Below are 11,551 nucleotides of genomic sequence, written 5' to 3' on the forward strand. Positions count from 1 at the left end.
CTACTGTAATTTCAATTTAAACGAAGGACTCATTTTCCCAAATCACTAAGGCCCACAACAGAACAACAAAGGTCACATACAAATGTGTGTGTGTGTGTGTGTGTCTCTTTAATTATACTGTAATAGTAGGGAGCTTTAGTATAGTACTGCACTCTCAATCAAAGACAGAATGAGGGTTACACACAATGATAAGGAAAAAACATGAATGTTTGCCACTAATGTGGAAGCAGCAAGAGAAAAAGGTGGAATTGGAATTAATACTAAAGAATACTGTACTGTTCTCCTACTCCACAACACTACTTTTGATTCTTTATTTTATGTAAGGATGATTGCAGTTCATTTAATAGAAGCACCGAGTGAGTGGTCGCCGTAAAAAGTGCTCCAGTGAAGTCATTAAACAAAGAAAAGAAAAACAATTTTATCAATACAAAGTGGTGCATAAAATTATTTTAAAAAATACACGGTTGTGCATCACATGATTTGTGCGTCATATCCGTTTACAACCGCCCCTACGCGGAAGTGTCGTCATGTGTCAAAAAAATGTTGACGAAGGAAAACATGGCGGATTTTCAGGGTGTCTATTTAGTTGTCAGTAACATTCCCGCCGCTTTCCACTCGTCGGACCTCCGGAATTATTTCAGTCAATTCATTGAGAGCGGAGGCTTTATTTGTTTTCATTACCGCCACCGGCCAGAGGTTCATCGGGAGCCTCGAAAGTGCGAGGACAGTGAACAAGACGGCGACAAGTCGTCCGTTAGCGACCCAGCAGCAGCATCTCCAACCGCGGCTAAGGACAACTCTGGCGGAAAAACGAATCAAAAAGCCAAAACTTGCTGTTGTGTCGTCTTTGTCCACAACGACCACGCCGATAGATTCATCAGGATGTACGCAGGGAACCACTGGATCGACTCGAAGGGAAACTGGCTGTCCAGAAGATGTGTCATTAAAAGAGTGAAGGTTTCACAACACAATGGTAAATGAATCATATTTACACCCTATAGTTTATGTACAGCCTTTGCCTATAGGCTGGACAGCAGGGCAACTGGGTAAGTTTTATTTTGACGCGTGCGTCGATCAAATAATTTCAATAGTCTCTTTGCGTTGCGTTGGATATGCCAATCCGTTTATTTCGTCCACATTCCTTTTCGTTCAATATCTTGATAAAACAATAATTCGGGTTACAAACCAAACTTAAAGACCACTCACGTTCGCACGTTCGAAAACTGTTTGCCCCTTGCCCTGTCGCACCTGACTGCAATCACCAACTGGCACGTATTTATGTAACCATGGCAACCATGGTTCCACCCACCATAGATTGGCATGTCTTCAGACAATTTGTTTAACTTTCTTAATATAAACAAATTAGAATATACAAAAAGCTTTTTGGCTCCAACACACCGGCCCCTAATTGAGAACGGCAGGAGACCGTGAACAATTCAAACCAATATTAACATAAATGGAGCCAACAAGTCATGTAAACGAAAACAAAACAAACCTCTTAGAAGCTTAAGTGTCTGCTTCTTGAATCAAGCAAAGCTTAGTTATTGGTCTGTCCAGTGTGCTGGTTTTTGTTTTAACTCGTGCAGAACGCACTAGTCCCTTCTTGTCAGCATAGATCTCTAAGACCCTTCCCAGCAGCCAGGATCCACGTGGGGCTGTTGCATCCGCGATCAATACAATGTCCCCCTGCTGGCCAATGGTGTTGTCATCAGACAGCTTCTTTCCAGTATCAAGCACAGACTTAATTGCCGGCTCATGGGCTCCCAATTCAGCCTCAAGCCTCTTGCGTTTCTTCCTCAGATTCTGCACTCCAGTCAAATCACGCCCATAGTCTTCTGAACTTACAAGCAACTTCTTCTCTTTGATCCAAGACTCTTCATCATCTAAGTCCCTGAAGAACTGATGTAGACGGTGAGACTCATTCAGCTTCGCGTGGCGGCTGGCTGCCATGCTCTTTATTTTGTTGAAACGACCATTAACAGCACCACGCTTGTCCTTCACTTGAGAGGTATCAAAGGCGTTGCTTGCCATCAGACTGTCAGCCTGTCCATTTAAATCTTCCAGACGATCTTCATGGGCTGAAATATCAGCCTCCAGCAACTGATGTTTTTTCAACAGGTTGTTGACTGAGGCCAGATCTTTCCCATAGTCCTCTGAAGCAAGAAGTGCTTCCACCTCAGAGAGCCAAAAATCAAAGTCTTTGATGCCAGTGTTAAAGTTCTGTTGCTTATTGGCTTCTTTGAGTTTTTGGCTCTTTTCAGCAGATTTGTTGACGAGAAATTGCCACTGTTCACCCAGCGCACCAAGGCGTACCTTAACTGCATCTTCACTGCCAGCACAGGCACCTCTCTGGATGAGTGTGTTACCAGTATCTATGACGCCACGGATTCGATCAGCATTGGCATGGAGCTCCGCCTCAAATGCTTGGTGCTTCTGATGTTTACTCAGAAGCTTGGATAGCTGAATGTTGGTAGGGTCCTTGTAGGACTCATCAGAAGCAGTCTGCAGTTTCTCACTGATCCAAGCTTCTATTTCATCCACATCTCGGCTGCATTGCTGCAGGGTCTGGGATTCACCAAGTTTTGAGCGCTTTTCAATCATCTGGGTCTTCAGCCGACGCCACCTGTCAAGAACTTCATTGCGTCGACTGCAGATCTCAGATTTGGCATAATGGTCCGCTCCTATGAGTTGATTGGCAAAGGATTGGAGAGCAGCAATTTTCTCTTCCTGCACATTAATGGCTTTATCAAAGTCTTCATGTTTTTTGATTAGTGCCTCAACACTATCAAGGGAGTCTCCCTTGTCGTCACTTGCAAGAAAGGCTTCACGAGCTGCCATCCAATTCTCAGCTTGTTCACAGTCTCTGCTAAAGAGCTGGAACCCCAAGCATTGGTCCAGCATCATGCGGCGCTGTACCCAGGCCTTTTCCAGGTCAGCCCGCTCCATTTCTAAAGTTTCCAATCTTTGCTTGATCTCGGGAGTCGCATAATGTCCTTGCACCAAAAGCTGGTGCCCGAATTGCTCAAAAGCCTGGAATGTACCAAGACGAGCATCTATTTCTGTGCGATGTTCCTGATGTCTTTCTAGAAGTGCTTCCGCTCCAGTCACATCTTTGGCTAGCTCCTCAGAGGACACCAGTCCTCGGATACCATTAACCCAGGACACGAGGTCTCTGAAATCAGATAGAAAGCGCTGCAGGTCATGTGAATTTCCCAGCTTGTCTTTGCGCTGATCAGCACGTCTAACAAGGCTGCTCCAGGCAGAGTTGAGCTCAGTACATTTCTCTTGAATGTCATCCACTGCTTCTGGGTGGGACTGTATGAGACGTTGTGCGGTTTCCCCAAGAGAGTTCACATTGTCACCTAGGGGTGCCAGGTCTCTTTCAAAGCCCTCATGCTTGCGCTGCAAAGCCTGAACACTTGCCAAATCATGACCGTAGTTGTCGGTGTTGAGAGCCTGGGTTTTTTTCTCAATCCATTCTTTAGTTTCATCAGCATCTCTGTGGAATTTCTTATCTCTCCCAAACCTCCTCTTCAATCCAAATATGCGTTGCCTAGCAACACACCGATTGTTTGGCAGACAGACTTCCTTTTTTCTGAAAGGGAGTTCCAGGGTGTAATGTCCATCTTGAAGTTTACAAGAATCAGTCATGATTTTCATGAACTTCTTATCATCCTGTGACATTTCCTCTTTGTCCTCCGATGTCGTTTCATTAAAATCATGGTTGTACTGATTGTGCAGCAATTCCTCCAAATGTGTTATGGAGGTCCTGTTGACAGTAACGCACTCAGCCTGCTCACTGTAGCCGGAAAGGGGACCATTAACAACCCACCCCAATAGGGTCTTAATGGCATATGGCCCATTACCACGACTGTTCACAACTTCCCACGGTTCAAGTAGTTTAGAGGCATTGGTACCAATCAATAGCTCAACATCAGCTTGAATGCGTGGAAGAACCACCCCATTTAAATATGGCCACTTAGCCAGCTCCTCTTCTTTAATGATGTTACTGGTTGTAACAGGCATTTTCTTTTGAGTGTAGACCTTGGGCAGGTCAAAGAACTCTTCTCCAGTGAGGCTTGAGATTTCTAAATCGGTCAACATGTAACTGGATACAGATGCCTTTGGGCCCATGGTTAGAAGGCTGATTTTGGCTTTTCTTCCATTCAAATTCAACTTCCTCATGAGGGCTTCTGAACAAAAGGTATCTGTGCTGCCGGGATCGAGGAATGCATAGGTTTTAATTACTTTATGTCCCTTGCTGGACTTCACCTGCACAGGTAGGATTGACAAAACGCCATTACTGTCACCGGCCCCTGTTTGTCCACAAGTTTGCAAGGAGACCTGTGCGTTGCTCACTGCAGGCTTATTTGGCTGACTTGCGTTGCTTGACCTCTGCTTTTGGTCAAAGTAAATATGAAGAATACTGGGATGCTTTTTATTGCACACCTTGCAAATCAAACGGTCAGCACAATATTTGCTTAAATGGCCTTTGCGAAGGCAGCCAAAACAGACTCCATTTTGTTTTATAAAAGCAAGTTTGTCTCTGTGTGACTTCTTCTCCATTGTTGGACACTGATCCAGAGTGTGGTCTTTAGAACAGCATATACAAGAGGCGGTGTTGTGAGCAGTATTACTTGGCTTGGGACTAGGTGGAAATCTTGCTTGCTCTTCTTCAGGCGGAGGGGTTTCGATAGTAGTTGCAAAGCTGTCTCCTTTAAACCTGGGTTTGCCTTGGGACTTCAATTTGTTCATTGGCTTTCCTGTGCCCGGTGTGTTATTCTGAATGTCACCAAAGACTGGATCTGATATTATCTTTACCTGGCGCTCTATAAAGGTGACTATGTCTGTGAACTGGGGTCTGCGGTAGTGTCTTTCCATTATGCCGCATGCAGAGACTCTCCAAATCTCTCTTAGCTTATATGGAAGCTTTGAAATGATGACTTTCATGTTGGCTGGCATGTCAAGTTCTCTCATATACTGTACCGTTTCCATGGCATTACAACACTGACGAAGGAAGAGTGAATATGCTCGAAGGGATTTTGGATCCTCAGATTTCAGCAGCGGCCAGTTGTGCACCTTCTCCATATATGCTGCTGTAATTTTATATTCATCTCCAAAGTTTTGGTCAAGAAGATATTTTGCCATGTCATACCCTCTGTCTGGTGCCATGTGTTGACAGCTCCGTACAAGCTCGTTCGGCTGACCCTTGGTGTACCTCTCCAGATAGTACAGACAATCCCCTTTGTTGCTTGCGTTTCTCTCAACGCAATGTACAAAGGCTCTAACAAAGGTTCTATATTGTAGAGGATCCCCATCAAAACATGGTATCTCCCTGGGTGGCAGTAAATGAGAGGTTTGCTGTTCCATTAGCATGGCTGTGATTTCATTTTGTTTTTGGAGCAAGTTGCACACCGTTGAAGTGTCATTGAATTGAGAAGCATTTTGTTCCACAGGGGGGTTCCTGTGGGTGGTATGGCCAATGTCCCATGCTGCATTCATAGGCATGTGTGATTGTGAAAAGGGTGGTGGTTGTACACGTCGGGGTGGTGGTTTTGTTTGAATATACGTTTGCTGCTGTGGTGGTTGTGAAATAAGTCCTTGCTGCTGTTGTATAGGAGGCGGTTGTTGTTGTACATAGGATTGTGCAGATTGTTGTCGGGGTGGCTGCGGTTGGATAGGTTGTGTGACTGGTTCATGTTTTCTGGCTAGGGTGTGTTGTGCCACCGAAGGTTCTTTTGGTCTTGCACCTTTCCTAAAGTAGGAGTCCATTCCATCAGATGGTGCTTGTGAGAGGGTTTGGTGAGTGGGAGATTGTAGCACTGATATTTTGGCATTGGCAGCAGCCAGTTCTGCCTCCAGCTCCAATGTTTCCTTTTTCTTTCGCAGCATTTCCTCCATCTCCTCAAGCGCATGCTTCTCCTTTAATGCTGCTGCACGAATTACAAGGGCAGCTCTGTCTGCCTCTACCTGCTTGCGAGCTCGCAACGAAGAGGTGCTGGACCTACTCGCTTCACTCCAGGTGTGACCTTTAGTGGATTTTGTGCTTTCAACATTAGAGATGCTGTCGTTGGAATTGATTTCATTTTCCACATCATCGCCACTTTGCACAGCTTGGGTCCTTTTTGTCCAATCATTGACCTCCTCAATAAATTGATCGATATTGATCATTTTGGCCTTGAACCAAATGTCATGTTTGTATTGTTCTTCTTGAGGTATTAGTGGTAGAAGAGCACACTGTGCCTCTCTGGCACCTTTGCATAGGTCAAGATATTTCACAAGTGCACTTTGAACCTCCTGTTTGCATCCTCCATTTTCCATTAATTCTCCAATTGTTTTCTGCATGTTGGATGCCCTTTTTAATTTAGAATTTCTCTCCTTTTGCAATGAATCAATTTTCTCCATTAAGGCCCTTGGTGTTAGTTTCACCTTGCGTTTGGAGCCAACCTGTGACCCAACTTGAGATTTAACCTGTGAAATTTCACTGCGAGCACTTTGACCTGTGGTGGTCACATTAGACCGTTTTTCACCCTCTGAAGGTTCATCCATTATTTGCATTGCATCACCATTTGAGCGCATAACATGAGCAACACCTTTACCTGAATCCATTTTTGCAATACAAAACCCAACCAGCAGTGTGAAATGTAAAACAGTACCTTGTTATTTCAGTCAAACCCCACAGAAATTCATCACATTACAATCAAGACCTTGTAAAACGTAACGGAGATGATGCCATAAAACCACCAATGCATTGGATTTTACCAGAGCGCTCGTATTGACACCTTTTTTATCCTCAAAGTCCCCTATGTGTGCACACAGTATTTTAAATGGCCATATATTGTTAACCAGCTGGTAGCGCGCTACATACCTTTATGTGCACAGTGTACCTGTCCAAGTTTGGAAAAGTGCCCCAATGCAAAGTTCAAGCACCGGGCCGTTGTCCTGGTCGTGTGATGCGATGCGATGCGAGGTGGCTGGGCAGCGCGGCCGTCCGCTCACCGTGGATGTTCTGGCTGGCTGCCTTGCTGGTCCCAACGTTCGCGGTGCCTCCGCTGAGCCAAGCCAATGGCCCGCACGCCGTGTCTCCCCTGGCGTAGTCTTGTGGTCCGTCCAAGTTTCGCAACAACACAGCGAAACAGCACTTATTTGTCCTTTCATGCAACGATCGGATGCCGTCCAAACCGAGCAGCCGTCACGTTGCGTTTCCTCTCGGTTTCCAATATACTTTAAACTGGTAGTCCGTCTCAAACTAAGACTACAGTTTTCGACATTGTACAGCCTTTGCCTATAGGCTGGACAGCAGGGCAACTGGGTAAGTTTTATTTTGACGCGTGCGTCGATCAAATAATTTCAATAGTCTCTTTGCGTTGCGTTGGATATGCCAATCCGTTTATTTCGTCCACATTCCTTTTCGTTCAATATCTTGATAAAACAATAATTCGGGTTACAAACCAAACTTAAAGACCACTCACGTTCGCACGTTCGCACGGTCGAAAACTGTTTGCCCCTTGCCCTGTCGCACCTGACTGCAATCACCAACTGGCACGTATTTATGTAACCATGGCAACCATGGTTCCACCCACCATAGATTGGCATGTCTTCAGACAATTTGTTTAACTTTCTTAATATAAACAAATTAGAATATACAAAAAGCTTTTTGGCTCCAACAGTTTATAATTACTCGTTCACATCATTTCCAGTAAGATATTTTGTTTGAATTGAATCCAGTTTTCTACATAAAAAAAACAATATTCAAATCAGAATAAACGTTAGAGACAGCTGAACAAGTAAAAACGACATTCAGCTGTTTGTTTTTTTTTTAAATTCAGTTTGAAGTAATTGAATAAGTTAACATCCCTAAACAACAAAAACATGTATCTCTGAACTACACTTTGTCTCACTGGAAGCGGTTTCTGTCGCGTTTTAAAAGTCATTAAGTATTTAGTTATTAACTAGTTAAGTTTAGCTAAGCTTATAATTATAACAGCAATAATAATGTTATTTATTTGTACTTTTCAAGGGGTCCAATTAAGTTTTACCGATTTTATGCAACAGTATCGTACTGCCTTGTTAAATACTGAACTGTACCGATGAATTTATAAACCAGGCATTCCCGCTATGTGAAAAGTGTTTTGGTACACTTAAATTGGACAAACTGACAAGAATTTTTCTTTCTCCAGATGATGATCAGTTCCCGTATAAGACTAGGTTTCAGCAGCGACACCGGATGTCCCAAACTGAACATTTCACCCTGTCTGACCTCAAGACCTTATCTGAACTCAACCCGCCCGCTCTGATGCAGAATGGCAATGTGGGCACGTCAGTCAAAGTCTTTCTACAGCTCATCCAGTCGTGCAGGCTGCCTCCCCGCCTCATCCGCAAATTGGGTCTGACGTTCCCCAAGACTGGCTCCAACCGTCGCTATGGCAATGTTCCTTTCCAGTACCAGGACACTTGCACTTTACCGGCCACAGAAGAGACAGTTTTAACAGCTGCTGGCCATGAGATATCGGGGCCGGGCACTCTGGCCCCTCGGGCATCGGTGCGGAGGCAGCCGGACGACCACTGCGAGACAACTGACAATGATGAGCAACAAATAGAAGAGGAGGAGGACGTGCAGTCAAACGCAGATGATGTAAGATCACGATTTCAGTATTTATCAAGTGTAACTCATTTTAAGTACATCCTTTTTTTTTTTGTCTCAAAATTGATTTTTGTGAGTACATCAAAAACTCCGGTCTGGTTTGCAAAGCTGGACAACTTCCGATTTGTTCTAATTTATTAACAGTTTGGAACAATATGGACCAATGGCCTAGAGGTTGTAAGTAGGTTCTGACCGATTTGGATTTTTGTAGGCTGGTGCTGATTTTTGACAGAAACAATATATTGATTGCAGATTAATAGACCAATTAATTGTAAAAGTTACTTAAACAAAACAGCATTGGTTTCTTGCATTGCATTTCACTAGGAGTCAATTATGTGGATGTTCCCCATTCACAGGCCGGCCTAGTAGTACCCATTTCACACGAATAACAGGGGTTAGCAGTAAATATATTTAAAAAAAAAAAAAAACTGACTGAATTGCGTTGCTGTTAATTAAGTAATATGGACATTGATTCTTGTTATATATATTTGCTACTAGTGGTTGAATGGGTGTCATATTTTACACATTTGTACTTAATTTATTTTGCACCATATAGTTTCTGATTTAGCATTTGTATACATATTCTGACTTTAGGTTGTGTGTAAAGTAGTGACATCTAATTCCATTGCTCACATATTATTGCTTCTAAAAATTTGAATTTGCTTTGTTTTGAATCACAAGTCTGTACAATGAGCTTTTCAAAAAAATGCATTTTTCTTCCACATTACATCTTTGATAAACCCAAAGAATGTTATTGTATGGATATATGTGTACTACATAATAACACCATGTTACTTGTATACAACTGCTGTAAATGTTTACAGTACATAAAGGTAAAAGTTAAAGTAATTGGCAAATATTGGCTGATTCTTTTTGGCATATGTTGGAGGCGCCATAATTAGCCGATTTATCAATCAGGCCCTAGTGAGAATGTTGGCTTTTGAGGTTTGGTCATGTGACGTTCACAAGCTGAGTCCTAAGACACTGTTTTCATCTGACCGTATGTGAGAATATGGTCCATGATTTTTAATTCATTCATATTCCACAAATGCAATATGAATCAGAATACTGTCAGAATACTATCAGTGACAGGTATGTCACTGATAGGAAAAACTGCATGGAGGTTGGAAACTAATGTGTAATGAAATGTGGTGACCACTAATCTCTCTCTTGGTTGCAGGATGATGACTGCTGCGAGGAGTGGGAGCGCCATGAAGCGCTTCATGATGATGTTACGAGCCAAGAGCGAAGCAAAGAAAGACTATTCGAAGAAGAAATTGAGTTAAAGTGGGAAAAGGGCGGCTCAGGCTTAGTGTTCTACACTGATGCCCAGTACTGGCAGGAAGAGGAGGGAGGTAAGCAACATGTCTGATAATACTGTTTATGTAACAGTGGTATCATCTGAGTGGCCCAAACTATGTTTTTTTTTTTTTAACTTATGAACAAAGTATTTTGCTTTGCTTGCGAGGAAAACAAATCTGAGATAACGGCTTGTCTCATTTTGAACATTTTTTTCTTCTTCAGATTTTGATGAGCAAACCGCTGACGATTGGGATGTTGACATGAGCATCTACTATGACAAAGGTATTTTGGATTGCCTGATTTAATTTTTTTTCATGATGTTGGTCACGTAAGGAATAACAAGGTTTATTCAACCTCTAGACATTATTTCTTAAACCGGTCTCATCTTTTTTCCCCCAGACGGAGGTGACATGGACGCCCGGGACTACGTCCGAATGCGACTGGAGAAAAGGCTCAGGGATGGTCTTGAAGATGGAGCTGCACATAATCAAGCCATTGGCAGTTTTGAGAGGTACACTAAGGTAGGACATTCGTTATATATACTGTATATGCATTATATACCGACTTGTTTGTCGTAGAAATTTTTCACATTTCACTCATGTCTACCATTTGATTAGGGCTTTGGCCGCCGCGTAATGGAGAAACAAGGCTGGAAGGACGGTGAAGGGTTGGGAAGCAGTCAAACTGGAATTCCTGATGCCCTGGAGAATGAAGGCAAACATCCATACTGCAAGCGGGGTTTTGGGTACGTTTGAAAATGAAAAGCGATTAATGGCTTTTTTTTGTATTGATTATGAGTCATTGTGCTCATTGAGATACACATTTTATTCTACAGGTATCATGGTGAAAAACTACTCTTACATCCTTCTAAAAAGGCCAGAAGAGACTTCCACATCAGTACAATCTATGATAAACCCAAAGACATTGATGTGGGGGACTCTTTGCTCAGACGACAACCTAACGACAGCATGAAGTACAGAGGCTGGCAGCCAGGGGGCAGCGTTGGACGACGAAGATGACCAATTCTGTTAGCTTGAAGCGAGTTTCATGATAATGTAGTTTTATATTTCCAAACCTTATTAAAATTTTGTACCTCTACCCGTGTTTTTCTGTGTTTTAGTCATCTTTAATTATGCTGTATGTGTTTATTCTGTAGTCAGGCGAAATTGGGCAACCCTTTGATCAGTTTTGGCGAGCTGTTCAACAATAAATTATTACATGGTAGACTGTGCCGCAGCTAATTACAGGGGCTAATGCTCGCACACACACGAAACATTGCCCGCTAACTATTATTCTTTTCCAATTATAATCTAATACTTCAATATGATATATAGTCTATCGCAAATGTGTGAAGTATAAGAAAATGATTACTGTCATAAATCGATGGCACCTCGACATTTTTTGTAGCGCTAGTTAGTATATTTTCTTAAATTTTAATTTAAAAATCCGAATTGCCAATTAGGGCTCATTTATCAGTTCGTTTTTCAGTCAATTGTTGTTGTTTTTTAGATATAAAACTTATTTAGGAATTTTCATCAGTAAAATGTTCAGATTTTTTCAGAAAGGACCGTGATAACTATTTTTGACGAACAACAATTTCGGCCT

At 42.6% G+C, this 11,551-nt stretch overlaps 1 protein-coding gene across 1 annotated transcript; it reads left to right on the forward strand.

The window, feature by feature from the left end:
• The first annotated feature begins 540 nt into the window (after positions 1-540).
• LOC148426666 (G patch domain-containing protein 3-like) lies at positions 541-11,044 on the forward strand. The gene is made up of 7 exons (XM_088410909.1): positions 541-973; positions 8,181-8,635; positions 9,825-9,999; positions 10,169-10,228; positions 10,346-10,467; positions 10,564-10,691; positions 10,782-11,044. The coding sequence occupies exons 1-7, from the start codon at positions 541-543 to the stop codon at positions 10,963-10,965; spliced, it is 1,557 nt and encodes a 518-aa protein (XP_088267035.1). The 3' UTR covers positions 10,966-11,044.
• The last annotated feature ends 507 nt before the right edge of the window (positions 11,045-11,551 follow it).

This window comes from Hippichthys cyanospilos, chromosome 3 (genome assembly GCF_059441005.1).
Source record: "Hippichthys cyanospilos isolate Australia breed blue-spotted pipefish chromosome 3, RoL_Hcya_1.0, whole genome shotgun sequence".
Classification (NCBI taxonomy): domain Eukaryota; kingdom Metazoa; phylum Chordata; class Actinopteri; order Syngnathiformes; family Syngnathidae; genus Hippichthys; species Hippichthys cyanospilos.

Excerpts from the sequence above, each read along its gene's own strand:
- LOC148426666 (XM_088410909.1), top strand. The coding sequence starts at position 541 with ATGTTGACGAAGGAAAACATGGCGGATTTTCAGGGTGTCTATTTAGTT. Across the intron at positions 8,636-9,824 it reads TGCAGTCAAACGCAGATGAT|GATGATGACTGCTGCGAGGA; the intron begins GTAAGATCACGA and ends TCTTGGTTGCAG. Across the intron at positions 10,229-10,345 it reads GAGCATCTACTATGACAAAG|ACGGAGGTGACATGGACGCC; the intron begins GTATTTTGGATT and ends TTTTTCCCCCAG.